An 11,688-nucleotide genomic window follows, 5' to 3' on the forward strand; every position below is an offset into this window, starting at 1 on the left:
TATCTAGATCAATCGATCTAGGTGGGGTTGTAAGCGAATATAAGGAGCAATAGTGAACAAGGACACGTACCGAATATTTCTCAAAGCTCATTGCTACGTTAAAGATACGACATCAAATATTTACCGCCACCGTTGTAAATACGAAGAATACAGTAAAGAAAATACTAGAATAAAAAGCCCTTCAACGTCCACCCAACTCTGACGGGTACCTAACTCACGTTAGGGAAAGAAAAGGCGGCTGGGCATAGTGATGACTAGACTATCTCTTCATATGCCGAGGTCACAGAAACAAGTGAACTCTATTTCACTTGCCCTATAGACCGTCAGGTTAGAAAAGGGAACTTTTACAATAGACTTAAACCCACACAAAAAAAAATGGAAAAAAAAATAATGAGGAAGATTTTTTGATGTAATCTACCCAGTAGACAGGAATCAGAATAAATAAAAGCCTATTTGCCGTTTTAAAAAAAAAAAGTGTGAACGGGTTACCAAATAGGCCTTGTAGCTGGGGAAAGGATTGAGAGAGTAACAGTAATACAGCTGTTACTTTCTCAATCTACTACATATAGCCTATTTGGTAACCCGTACGCACTTTTTTAGTATTATGACACTCAAAATGTTTAATAAAGGGTGTTCAATTGGAGGAGTTATAACTTATAGCTCACCCCTCTCTACGCCACTGTAACAATCTATTTGGGCCTAAATAAAAAGACAGACTACATCTTTGAAACAAGTTTAACATAACTTTTGCAATGCATCCGCTATTCTTGGGAATAGGACCAGAGTTTCTTCCAGGCATCTCTTCGGGGGGGGGGGGGAGGGGAGGGGCGAGCCGAAAAAATTCTACCGCCCCCCCCCCCCCCCCGAACGAAATGAAATTTATATAATTTATATGGAAAATATATACTTTTAACAGTGTCCGCCCCCCCCCCCCCCCCCCGAAGAAAGTCTACCGCCCCCACCCCCCGAAAATTTCAAGTCCCCCCCCCCGGAGAAAAAGGTCTGGAAGAAACACTGAATAGGACATTAACCCCCCCCCCCCCCCCCCATGTAGCCCTGTCATTAATACTCGGAGCTATTACCCTCCTTTCAAAATACTCGTCGCAAAGAAACTATAGCAGGACATCCGCTCCTTTGATTAGAGATACGACAGGGATAGTTTAAGGGTAGGTTGGGGTAGGTTTAAGGTTAGGGATGTATCTGGTATATGATTTGATCAGAAATATGTTCAGCGCAGTCATATATAAATACAAGGGATCGTGCTATTCGCTATGTCTTTGCTTCAAAATAAAATGTGACCAGAAAATGTCAACGAAATGCAGCAACTCTTGATAAATTTGAGAGTTGTTTATTGGCGCTGTATCAATGTTCTCTCTCAGGACATCATTTCCACAAATTGAGCATCGGTCAGACGGACAGCCAGTTGAACACCAGTTATCGGATTTTTAACAATTGTTTGTGACATGTAAGCAGACATCAACTTCAGGATTGACCTTTATTTTTATTCATGTTTGTAAAAATTAAATTTTGATTTTGTTGTAAATATTAAACTCTTAATTAAGCGGTGGCTTGGTAATTATGACCGTGGGGGGGGGGGGGGGGGGGTAATCATGTAATGTCCATTGTAGGAAGCTACAATAGTTGCTTTCGTACTTAGCCTATTCAAATTCGTTGAAGCGTAAATGTCGAATGTTTTGTATTTTGAAATTTAGATAACTAATGTTTATAGTTATAATAATTTTATCCTCTTTATTTTAAGAAAGTGACAGCAAATGCGCCCCACTTGTATTCAGAGGCGTAGCTAGGGGAGGGCGGGGAGGGCGGCCGCCCCGGGCGCCGACCCTAGGGGGCGCCAAAAAAAATTAAAAGCTCATTTTAAGCTGCAGTTTTGATATATAAATAGTCAACGTAAAGAAATTTAACGGCTGAGAGCCTTTACATACTGATTTAACTGTTTTCTACCTTGATTGTGTAACTGTAAAACGTATATCTTTAAGAAACAGTGTCCTGAAAAAACCGCTTTCCAGCTTTCCTAGATGGAGAGGGGGGGGGGGCGCTTTTTCGAAGACTAAAATAGGAAAATTCACACCGGATTAAGGAATAAATAACCGATATCACTCAGAAAAGAAACCCATTGAACTAAAGCGCATTTCAACGATTGTGTAACATAAAAAAGAGTTAGTGACGTTTAAAATCAGCTCTACCATTTTTGTCCAAGATGGTGGGGCACTTTTTCTCTAACAAAAATCGCAGGATTTGTACTGGATCGGTTGCTAGATAACTCTTTTAACACTTAGAAAAGAAATCAATTGTATTAACACTAAATGTACGATTTCACTACCCAGTTTTGCTAAGTAATAATGCGACTACTTCTTTGTACGATTCTTAAGATTCTCTCAACTTGATCGGGATAGATCAGATACTTTTACTTGATTGCATTACATCTTGCCTGGATCACTGCATTAAAGAGAAATAAATATAACGGATTCTTGTATCGCTATCCGATCAGTAAAATAGCACTGTCGGAGCGGGTGGATGGGAAGCGACACTCTTTGCCAAAATTTTAAGAGAGAAGAAAATTAGTATATTGTACTAATTATTACTTTGTTCAACCTAACTGATAATTCAAAATTGGCCTACTATTATCGAAATTGTTCTAAAGACACGACCAAAAGTAGACCAAATAAGGCTTGCGCCTTCTATAAAATACATTCTAAAGCAGTGGTTCTTAACTTTTTGGAGTACCGAACCCCACCAGTTTCATATGCGCAATCATCGAACCCTCCTTAATAGTTGTATCGTCCACAATGACGAAATCCGATCGTGAATCATAAGAGTCGGCTGTGTGTCTTGACCTCCGCGGAAGCCCTGAGATTGAATTACCGAACCTCTCGGGTTCGATGGAGCCCACTGTTCTAAGCTCTTGGGAATTTAATTGGCGTCCAGTGAAGTTTTAGGAAACGACAATCAGCGTATGTTGTTAAATTTTTTCCAGACTGTCGCACACACAAACACACACACACGCATATATATATATATATATATATATATATATATATATATATATATATATATATATATATATATATATATATATATATATATATATATATATATATATATATATATATATATATATATATATATATGGGGGGGGGCGCCAAACTGAAAGTTCGCCCCGGGCGCCGGGAGGGGTCGCTACGCCTCTGCTTGTATTAATGCTTAGTGTGACATTTTGCTCGTTGTGTTAACAAAATTTTGTGCTTATAGCCTATTATTTATAGTCAAGCAATCCATTGTTTTCCACACTTTTGCGCCTATAAATATTCTGAGGCAAATAATACATTTCGGAATAGGCCTACAGTGGAACAAAATATGAGCCTATTATTAATTTCTCTCTGTCACATCCACTGCCTCACTCCGGACGAAATAGAAAAAAAATTAGGGCCTATAATTATAAATTATATAGAAAATATGTACTTTAACCAGTGTCTGTCCCCGGAAATCGCAGTGGCGTCGATATGTCGGGTGTCACCCCCCCTCAAGAAACAAAGTATATATATATATATATATATATATATATATATATATATATATATATATATATATATATATATTGGCCTACATCAGTCTATAATAAGCTTTATTCACTGCAGACGTACGAGTAACGATGTTTATCTTTAGTCTTTCAGTAATAGAGTTGAATGTAACAATGCTTTCTCTATTGCTAAAAAAAAAACAAATGGTAGCTGCAGTGAGGTTAATGTAATTAGTAATAAAACAGATAGTATTAGTTACCTCACAAGTTAAAGACAGTTACAAGTACTATGGACGTTTCGACCCAAGGTCTTCGTCAGCACACAACAGTGTGATTACAGATTAGACAAATAAAGACAAAAAAACTCAATCCTCTTGTAATAATTGTCGATTTCTACTTAAAAGACTATTTAACTTTAATTGGTCATTAATGGAACTGGCAAAAAAGCATTTTTAGTACATTTTGCTATTTTTTGCCTTGGTATCACCCCTAAATGGTGTCAACCTGTGCGGTCTGCATCCAGTGTTTCTTCCAGACTTTTTTCTCCGGGGGGGGGGGGCACTTGAAATCTTCGGGGGGGGGGGCGGTAAACTTTCTTCGGGGGGGGGGGCGGACACTGTTAAAAGTATATATTTTCTATATAAATTTCATTTCTTTCGGGGGGGGGGGGGGGGGGGGCGGTAAAAATTTTTCGGGGGGGCTTTGCCCCCCCGAAGAGATGCCTGGAAGAAACTCTGTCTGCATCCCGCCCTCGCACGCCTCTGCCCCATCTCGGAGAATAATATAAGAAACCCTGTCGTTCTATGTAACTAGAACCTATTTTTTTTAAAAAAAGCTATTGTTTAGTAATAGGCCTTCAGTTTGTAAATTGATGTTTCAATATCTTTTTTTTCCTAGATCATCTAGATCTAGTTAGGCCTAGAATCTATTTGCAAATGTCTCTGCAGTCCGATAGGCCTAATGCGATCATCTCTTTATTAGACTTGCCATAATGGCGCTGCTAGTTGTGAAATGCTAATTTAGTGTTTTTTCTTAAAAAGAAACTGCATTGTAATAAAACAATATTTATTATATTTTAATATTTTAGCATCGAGAAGTTGTCTGTAGTTACTGAATTTTATTCATGAACAGGTTTAAAAAAAAAAACCCTCGAAAAAAAAAGATAAAACTTTTTAACACACAAAAAAACCCAACCGTCATCAAAATATGCGATCGGCAAATTACGAGCATGCGCAGTCATGATCCAGAAATTTCTAGGCTGTTCTCTCTAACAAATATAGGAAGGTAATGGTACCAGATATTTCATTGTAAAACTTGCTTCGTAAAACTTCGCACCGAACGAATCTCACTGGCTGAACTTAAGCTTCAATAACTGTGATAACACTGATTAATAAAATATATTCGAGCTTGCAACGATTTATTTTTTACTGATTGTATTGTAAGGCGCAAGGTAAAGTTTCCATAGTGAGCTAGCCTAGAAAAATAGAAATCTAATCAAGAGATTCCGAGAAAAATTCCAGGAGATTTGGCCTAAGTCAATAGTCTGGCCTAGTCTAGTGACAAAAGTTTAAGATTTCTACTTCTTCTACACTCAAGTATTGAGTATTGTAGTTGTAGACAATAGTATAGAATAGGTCTACTGAGTTGTAGTGTTATAGAACTTGGTAAAATCACGATATAGCGTCGGTTATTATTCCGGAACTGTACAGCAGTAAAAAACAGTAAAACCATGGCGTAGTCTGTCGAGCCGTTCCGGAAACCACCGGAAATACTGTAAACCATCATTTATTTGCCGCCATATTATTTTTAGTACATAATGTTTAAAAATGTGCAAGGATTGATTTTAGTTGCATTTTAAATACTGTTTTCCTAATTATTTTGTATTTCTAACTATTTTAAGTGTAAGTGCTAATTATTGCTGCTACTAAACATTATTCTAGTTATTCTTACTACTTTTAACTTTAGTTAATCTAGCCTAATCGTCTTATTTACTAACAGAACTAGATCTAGAGCTGGTTGTCGCAAATCTTCTGCAGATTTTATCTGTTTCTTAAAAAAAACCATTAATTACTACACTCGACTTTATTAATAATATTTAGATTTACTAAGTGTTGCTAATTTTTTGTCAGTTAAACATTAAATTAAGTTAAAACATTAATTTAATGCACTTGACTTTATTTTTCTTTCACCGGTCAAATAAAGTATGGTTTACAGTAACGAATGTTACCGAAACTCAACGAACATTACCCAATAATTTCCGACGCTATATCGTGATTTTACCTAGAACTTTAACTCATGACTTATTTAATTTAATATTTAATCATTTATCATGTATGTTGTCAAAGTGAGGACTGAGGTAGATCTAGAAGTCTAGATCTAGATCTAGATCTAGTCAACTCCAGTCAGTGTAGTTGAGTCTAGTGAACTAGTCTAGATAAATTGGTAATCTATTGTTTTACGTACGTAAAATAAAAAATCGCCTGCGACTTGTAATGCGAAAAACAGGTGACTCCTTAAATTTTAGTAATTATTTTACATTTTGAGGAGGATTTATGTTTTGAAAAATACAAAAATGTTCCCTTGTTTCATTTATGTACTTGTTTTTAAACAATTGAATTAAAACTTTTCAGTAATAAATGAAGACTAGCGATGTTTCCAACAGATGCAACCATGCTCATTTACTGTCTATAGCAGCCATCTTATTTTTTTACAGTAAATTTGAGTAAACTTATAGCGCAAGATTCAGGGGAAGCCACTCTAACTTACAGATGGCTGCTTTTTATATAGCAAAATCCTGCTCGCAATCACTGCTGTTTAAGGATAATTTCTTGCCTATATTGATATATTTAGTTCATTGATTTAGATTTATATTCATTTATCTATAATATTTGACACAAATGTATCACAATACACTTCTATTACAGCCTTGACAATGAGTAAACTTTTTTTGTACATTACTAGCCGTGGGCTATTTTACGTACCTAAAACGATAGATTACAGATAAATTTATATCTGTCTAGAACTAGAAGATTTAGATTTCTAGTATGAGATAGGCGGCATTTTTCTTATTATTTAGTATTTAGGCCTGATAAAGTTAGGCCTACATTAACATTTTTATGGTTAGTAGTAGGAGGCCTTTAAACTTTAAGATTAGTTAGTAATAGTTAGTAGATCTAGATTCTAGTTAGGCTCTACCTACTGACTAGACTTAACTAGACGACTAACAGTGTAGTAATTCATTAGGACAAAGGCCTCACAAAGGATTATTTCTTTTAGATCCAGAGATATAAGCCTAGATCTCTAGGGCAATAATTAGAGAAACTAGTTTTAAAAAAAATTGTTTTAATGATTGTCTGAATATCTTTTCTTCTTTAGGAATCAAACAATTACCAGTGAAGTAAATAATTCAAAATGGTAAAAGAAACAGGATATTATGATATTTTAGAAGTAAAACCAAATGCCACAGATGCTGAACTCAAGAAGGCTTACAGAAAATTAGCACTCAAATATCATCCTGACAAAAATCCAGATGCAGGTGATAAAGTAAGTATCAGTCAGTCTACCATTTTGAACAGTTTTGGTAAACTCTTTGATCAGTGTGACAGCTGCATACAATTGTAATTAACTAACTTGTTGCTAATGTGGGCAAACGCAACATACCCTGTTGCTACAAATAGAGGGCCTAATGAGCCATAACACGATTAAAAAGATTGCTCTTTAGACCTAGTGATCAATTGGACAATTTTTTAAGTACAATTTAACTTAACCTTGGCATATAGTTTGGTCAGCACTATGCCCATCCGCCTTTACTTTCCCCAACTTAAGTCAATTACCCATCAGAGCTGTATGGATTCGGGACATCCTACAGTCACAAGTCCGAACTTGAGACATTCAGGCTAGAAGCTAAAAGCTCTGCCATTTGACCACACCAAATTTCCATAAATAACTTATAGCTATTACCCATATTGTTCTTAGTAAAAAAATGCTTCACTTTTACTATACATGCAAGATATTTCCATAAATAACTTATAGCTGTTACCCATATTGTTTTGAGTAAAAAAATTGCTTCACTTTTACTATACATGCAAGATATTTTAAAAGTAAGTTATTAGAGGTTTCATTTTTTCTGTTATATTTCTTACAAATTTTGAGCTAATTTTTGTGTAAACACATGCTTCAGTATTTTATTTTTACATAAAAGGTAGGCCTAAAGAGATTCTCTATAAAGTTTGATACTTAAGTTGTTAAGACAGCTATAACACTTGTTAAAGTGGCAGTCTCTAACTACATACTTGCACCACTAACCTAACCCGCTGTAAAAAAAAAATGCTGTTGTATGAACTTATCAAACTACATTATATCACATATTTTTGTGATTTTAAATAAAATATGAAAACAAACTTTTGATTTCACACTAGAGTTGGTTAGAACCTGAATCAATTATAATGGAAAGCTATTAGTAAACATGTAAATGTAATTTCCATATTTCACATCATAGATAGTTAGTTCTTAAACCAAAATGGTTAAATTTATTCAGAGATAGCAAGAAATCACACCTTTGGGGAAAGTGGCTTTGTTTTTATAAAAAATTTACAATATTTTAAAACTGTCCACAGTTCAAGCAAATCAGCATGGCATATGAGGTCCTTTCAGACCCTAAAAGAAGAGAAATCTATGACAAAGGTGGTGAAGAAGCAATCAAAGGCGGAGCTGGAGGTGGTGGCTTTGATTTCCATTCACCCATGGATATATTCGATATATTTTTTGGTGGTGGTGGTAGACGTGGAGCTCAAAGAGGTCCTAGGAAGGGGAAGGATGTAATTCACCAGCTAAAGGTAATATTTAAGTAATTTTTTTTAAATGAGGAGACATATTTAGATCTTCAATTTATTTCCTGCAAATGATTATTTAAATATTTGTATGGCTTTTGTTTTTCTTATTATTCAAGGAAGACAATTGCAAATATTATAATATTTAAAAACCTTGCTTTTGGAGTATGCAGTTAATTTTGTATACTGCATAATCCATCTAAACTGCACAATTCATTTTTAAACAAAACAATTTTCAGGTTCCCTTAGAAGATTTATATCAAGGGGCTACAAGGAAGCTTGCACTACAGAAAAATGTCATTTGTTCAAAATGTGAAGGTAAAGAAAGGATAAATCATTGTTTAATTAATACATATTGATCATTATTTTAGTAATCAATTTTTTTAAAAGTCTGATATGATGTATATATCTATGGTTTATTTCAAGGTTTTTTAATTTATTTTATTGCTTTTTAAAATATTGCAAATTAGGTAGAGGAGGAAAGGAAGGTTCAGTTCAGAAATGCACAAACTGCCGTGGTACAGGCATGCAAGTACGCATTCAACAGTTAGGTCCTGGCATGGTGCAACAAATCCAGTCAGTATGTGGTGAATGTAGGGGTGAAGGAGAGGTGATTGACCCAAAGCACAGATGTAAAAACTGCAATGGAAAGAAAATAGTTAAAGAACGAAAAATTTTGGAAGTCCATATAGACAAAGGTTAGTGTTATGAGAATATAATTGACATTCTTTAGTCTTTTTATAAGAGGTGGTTTGAGGTTTTTAATTGAAATTTTACAATTTTTAAGGTATGAGAGACAACCAACAGATACGTTTTTCTGGTGAGGGTGATCAGGAGCCTGACCTTGAACCTGGAGACATTGTTATAGTATTAGATGAACAAGAAAACAGCACATTTAAAAGACGAGGAAATGACCTGATTATGACAATGCACATTGAGTTGGTAGAAGCATTATGTGGGTTCCAGAAAACTATCCAGACAATGGATGCACGAACATTAGTTATCACTAGTTTACCTGGTAGGTTTAGTATACTAAGTCATGGGCATATCAGCTTAATTAACTTTTTTACTGAAAAATACTAACAGGTTTTTTATTACCCTACATTATTTCTAAAGCTTTGTTATCTCATTAATTCTATTTTTCTTTAAGGTGAAGTAATAAAAAATGAAGCAGTGAAATGTGTGATGGGTGAGGGAATGCCTGTGTACCGTGATCCATTTGAAAAAGGAAGGCTCATTATACAATTTTTGGTTAATTTTCCACCCAGTGGTTCCTTAACTCCACAAGCCATTGAAACTCTAGAGAAAGTTCTACCGCCAAGACAGGTTTGTAACCTTGTACATTTTTTAAAGCATTGTATTTGTCCATGTTTAATTTCTATTCTGTGCATTCCGCTCAAGGCTCCAAATCTCCACATGTAATTTCTTGTTGAATAGTTCACGGTCTTGAGACAAATGGACACTTGCAATTCAAATTAATTGTACTAGACTAATTGTCATACGGGTACATGTTACACCTAGTATTACTGAAGTATTTAATTTTTTTTCACATTTGTAGGTCTGCTGTTTTTTTCTCTTGTAAATCCAGTATTTTTCAAAAGCTGTATTTCAGCTTCAATAATTTAAATTTTGACAATATACTTCCTTCTGCACAAATTTTAAAGGATTCCTTTTTTGGCCAGTCACATGTGATGTGTATTTACATTTAACTTTATAGGAATTTTTACTTAAATTTTAGCTACTTGTTTTCACTAATAATAAAAATATGTTCTGTACAGGAGGTGATTGTACCAGATGGGGCTGAAGAATGTGCTCTACAAGATTTTGACCCTACTCAGGATCAGAGTCGGTACAGTTCAAATCATCTTGAAGCATATGATTCAGATGATGAGCATCAAGGAGGTCAAAGAGTACAATGTGCCTCTCATTAATAAGCAAAATTATTTTGTAATTAACACTCAATTTCCATAAAAAAACAATCCAGACTATTTTTGACTGAATGTTTGACTGTTGACGTATGTAAGGACCTTATGTTTGTTTTATTACTTTGAACTAAATTGTTCACCACCCCATTTTTTAAAAGTAGAAATCACATTTTACATACTTGTCATCACTGTGTAAATATATTTAAACAAACATCCTGTAAGTTGTGTATAAAAGGAATCCTGGTTTCTTTTTGATTAGATTTTCCAATGTTTCATTTTTTTTTTTAAAATCAGGAGCTGTCTGTAATTGTATACACACATTGAGTAAACATTTTTTAATGGTCAGAATTCACAAATATGTTAACATAAATGCATTTGTGCAGAAACCTTACATTGTGTACATACGCAATTAGTGCACTGATTTCCATGTGGTTAATTGCTTGTCTTCCCCCTTTCTTTGCTAAGTCAACAGGGGATTTGTCTTAGGACCTTATGGTAAACTGTTATTACATGGCATTTTTCAGCAATGTTTGACAAGATATAATGTGGCTGGGAAATGCAACATTTTGTCTTTCAAAATAATTTATCAGTTGTACGTAATAATGCAATGGGGAAAAAAAAAATTCAGTTTGATACACGAATTTTAAATTTTTTAAAGACATGAAAATGTCTTATCATACATCTTGACATCTTATACAGGATAGTGTCAGCAGTGGACCAAGAAGTTATAACAGGCCAAAAAAAATTTAATAGTCCATCCAAGTAGCTTTTTGTGTTTGTACCATCTAAAATATAACTTGATCATTGTATAATGAATCTGATGTTTGTGTTAGTATTTGATATAGAAAAATTAGTATTATAAATAAATAAAATGGCTTGTTTACAAATGTTTTTTTTTTCCATTACAATTTCTAGTGCTTTATTTTTTTAAATGACCACTGGAAGGAAGGATGGTTTGGGCATATAACATTAATTATGGAAAAACATCCTGGATATAAAAGCAATCCTCTCCAATCAGGCAATTTGTCTGATAATATTAAAATATCTTGTCACTTTAAGAGGGTGTATATCAAAAGGCTGAGTGTATATTAGGCAAACAGACCATAAGGCTGAAAAACAAAAATTGTAATTCCACAAAATGTGGGTAAATACACAGCCTTCTCTAGACTACATGAGACAACTAAGACACCACCTACTTGCAAGAAAAGATGAACGTCCAAGAGGGGACATACAGTAGAATGCCAAAAGACCATGCTAGCTGCTATTAGAATAAGGTAAACAATTTAGTCTTTACAAAGAAAAACTGGAAGGTGGTAATAAATTTTGTGAAGAAATGAAGGAAAGAAACTAAACCAAATGAAGTAGGTTAAATAAAGTAGTATTTTTTTTTATTAAA

The 11,688-nt window shown here is 34.4% G+C and overlaps 1 protein-coding gene across 2 annotated transcripts; it reads left to right on the forward strand.

Moving 5' to 3' along the window:
- Positions 1–4,731: 4,731 nt before the first annotated feature.
- On the forward strand, positions 4,732–11,097 carry LOC131928120 (dnaJ homolog subfamily A member 1). 2 transcript variants are annotated; one of them, XM_059284050.1, is made up of 8 exons: positions 4,732–4,822; positions 6,914–7,081; positions 8,155–8,373; positions 8,607–8,685; positions 8,838–9,065; positions 9,155–9,385; positions 9,518–9,693; positions 10,146–11,097. In XM_059284050.1, the coding sequence occupies exons 2-8, from the start codon at positions 6,950–6,952 to the stop codon at positions 10,296–10,298; spliced, it is 1,218 nt and encodes a 405-aa protein (XP_059140033.1). In that variant the 5' UTR covers positions 4,732–4,822; positions 6,914–6,949; the 3' UTR covers positions 10,299–11,097. The 2 variants fall into 2 exon arrangements, with proteins under 2 accessions (XP_059140033.1, XP_059140032.1); XM_059284049.1 differs by lacking the exon at positions 4,732–4,822 and adding an exon at positions 4,829–4,988.
- The last annotated feature ends 591 nt before the right edge of the window (positions 11,098–11,688 follow it).

This window comes from Physella acuta, unplaced genomic scaffold (assembly GCF_028476545.2).
Source record: "Physella acuta isolate Inbredline_101_S28 unplaced genomic scaffold, ASM2847654v3 ptg001465l, whole genome shotgun sequence".
In the NCBI taxonomy this organism is placed as follows: domain Eukaryota; kingdom Metazoa; phylum Mollusca; class Gastropoda; family Physidae; genus Physella; species Physella acuta.

What these genes read in the sequence shown, in the direction of transcription:
- LOC131928120 (XM_059284050.1), top strand. Translation starts at nt 6,950, where the DNA reads ATGGTAAAAGAAACAGGATATTATGATATTTTAGAAGTAAAACCAAAT. An exon ending in GGAAGTCCATATAGACAAAG is followed by an intron (nt 9,066 to 9,154) that starts GTTAGTGTTATG and finishes ACAATTTTTAAG; the next exon opens with GTATGAGAGACAACCAACAG. An exon ending in AGTTATCACTAGTTTACCTG is followed by an intron (nt 9,386 to 9,517) that starts GTAGGTTTAGTA and finishes TTTTTCTTTAAG; the next exon opens with GTGAAGTAATAAAAAATGAA.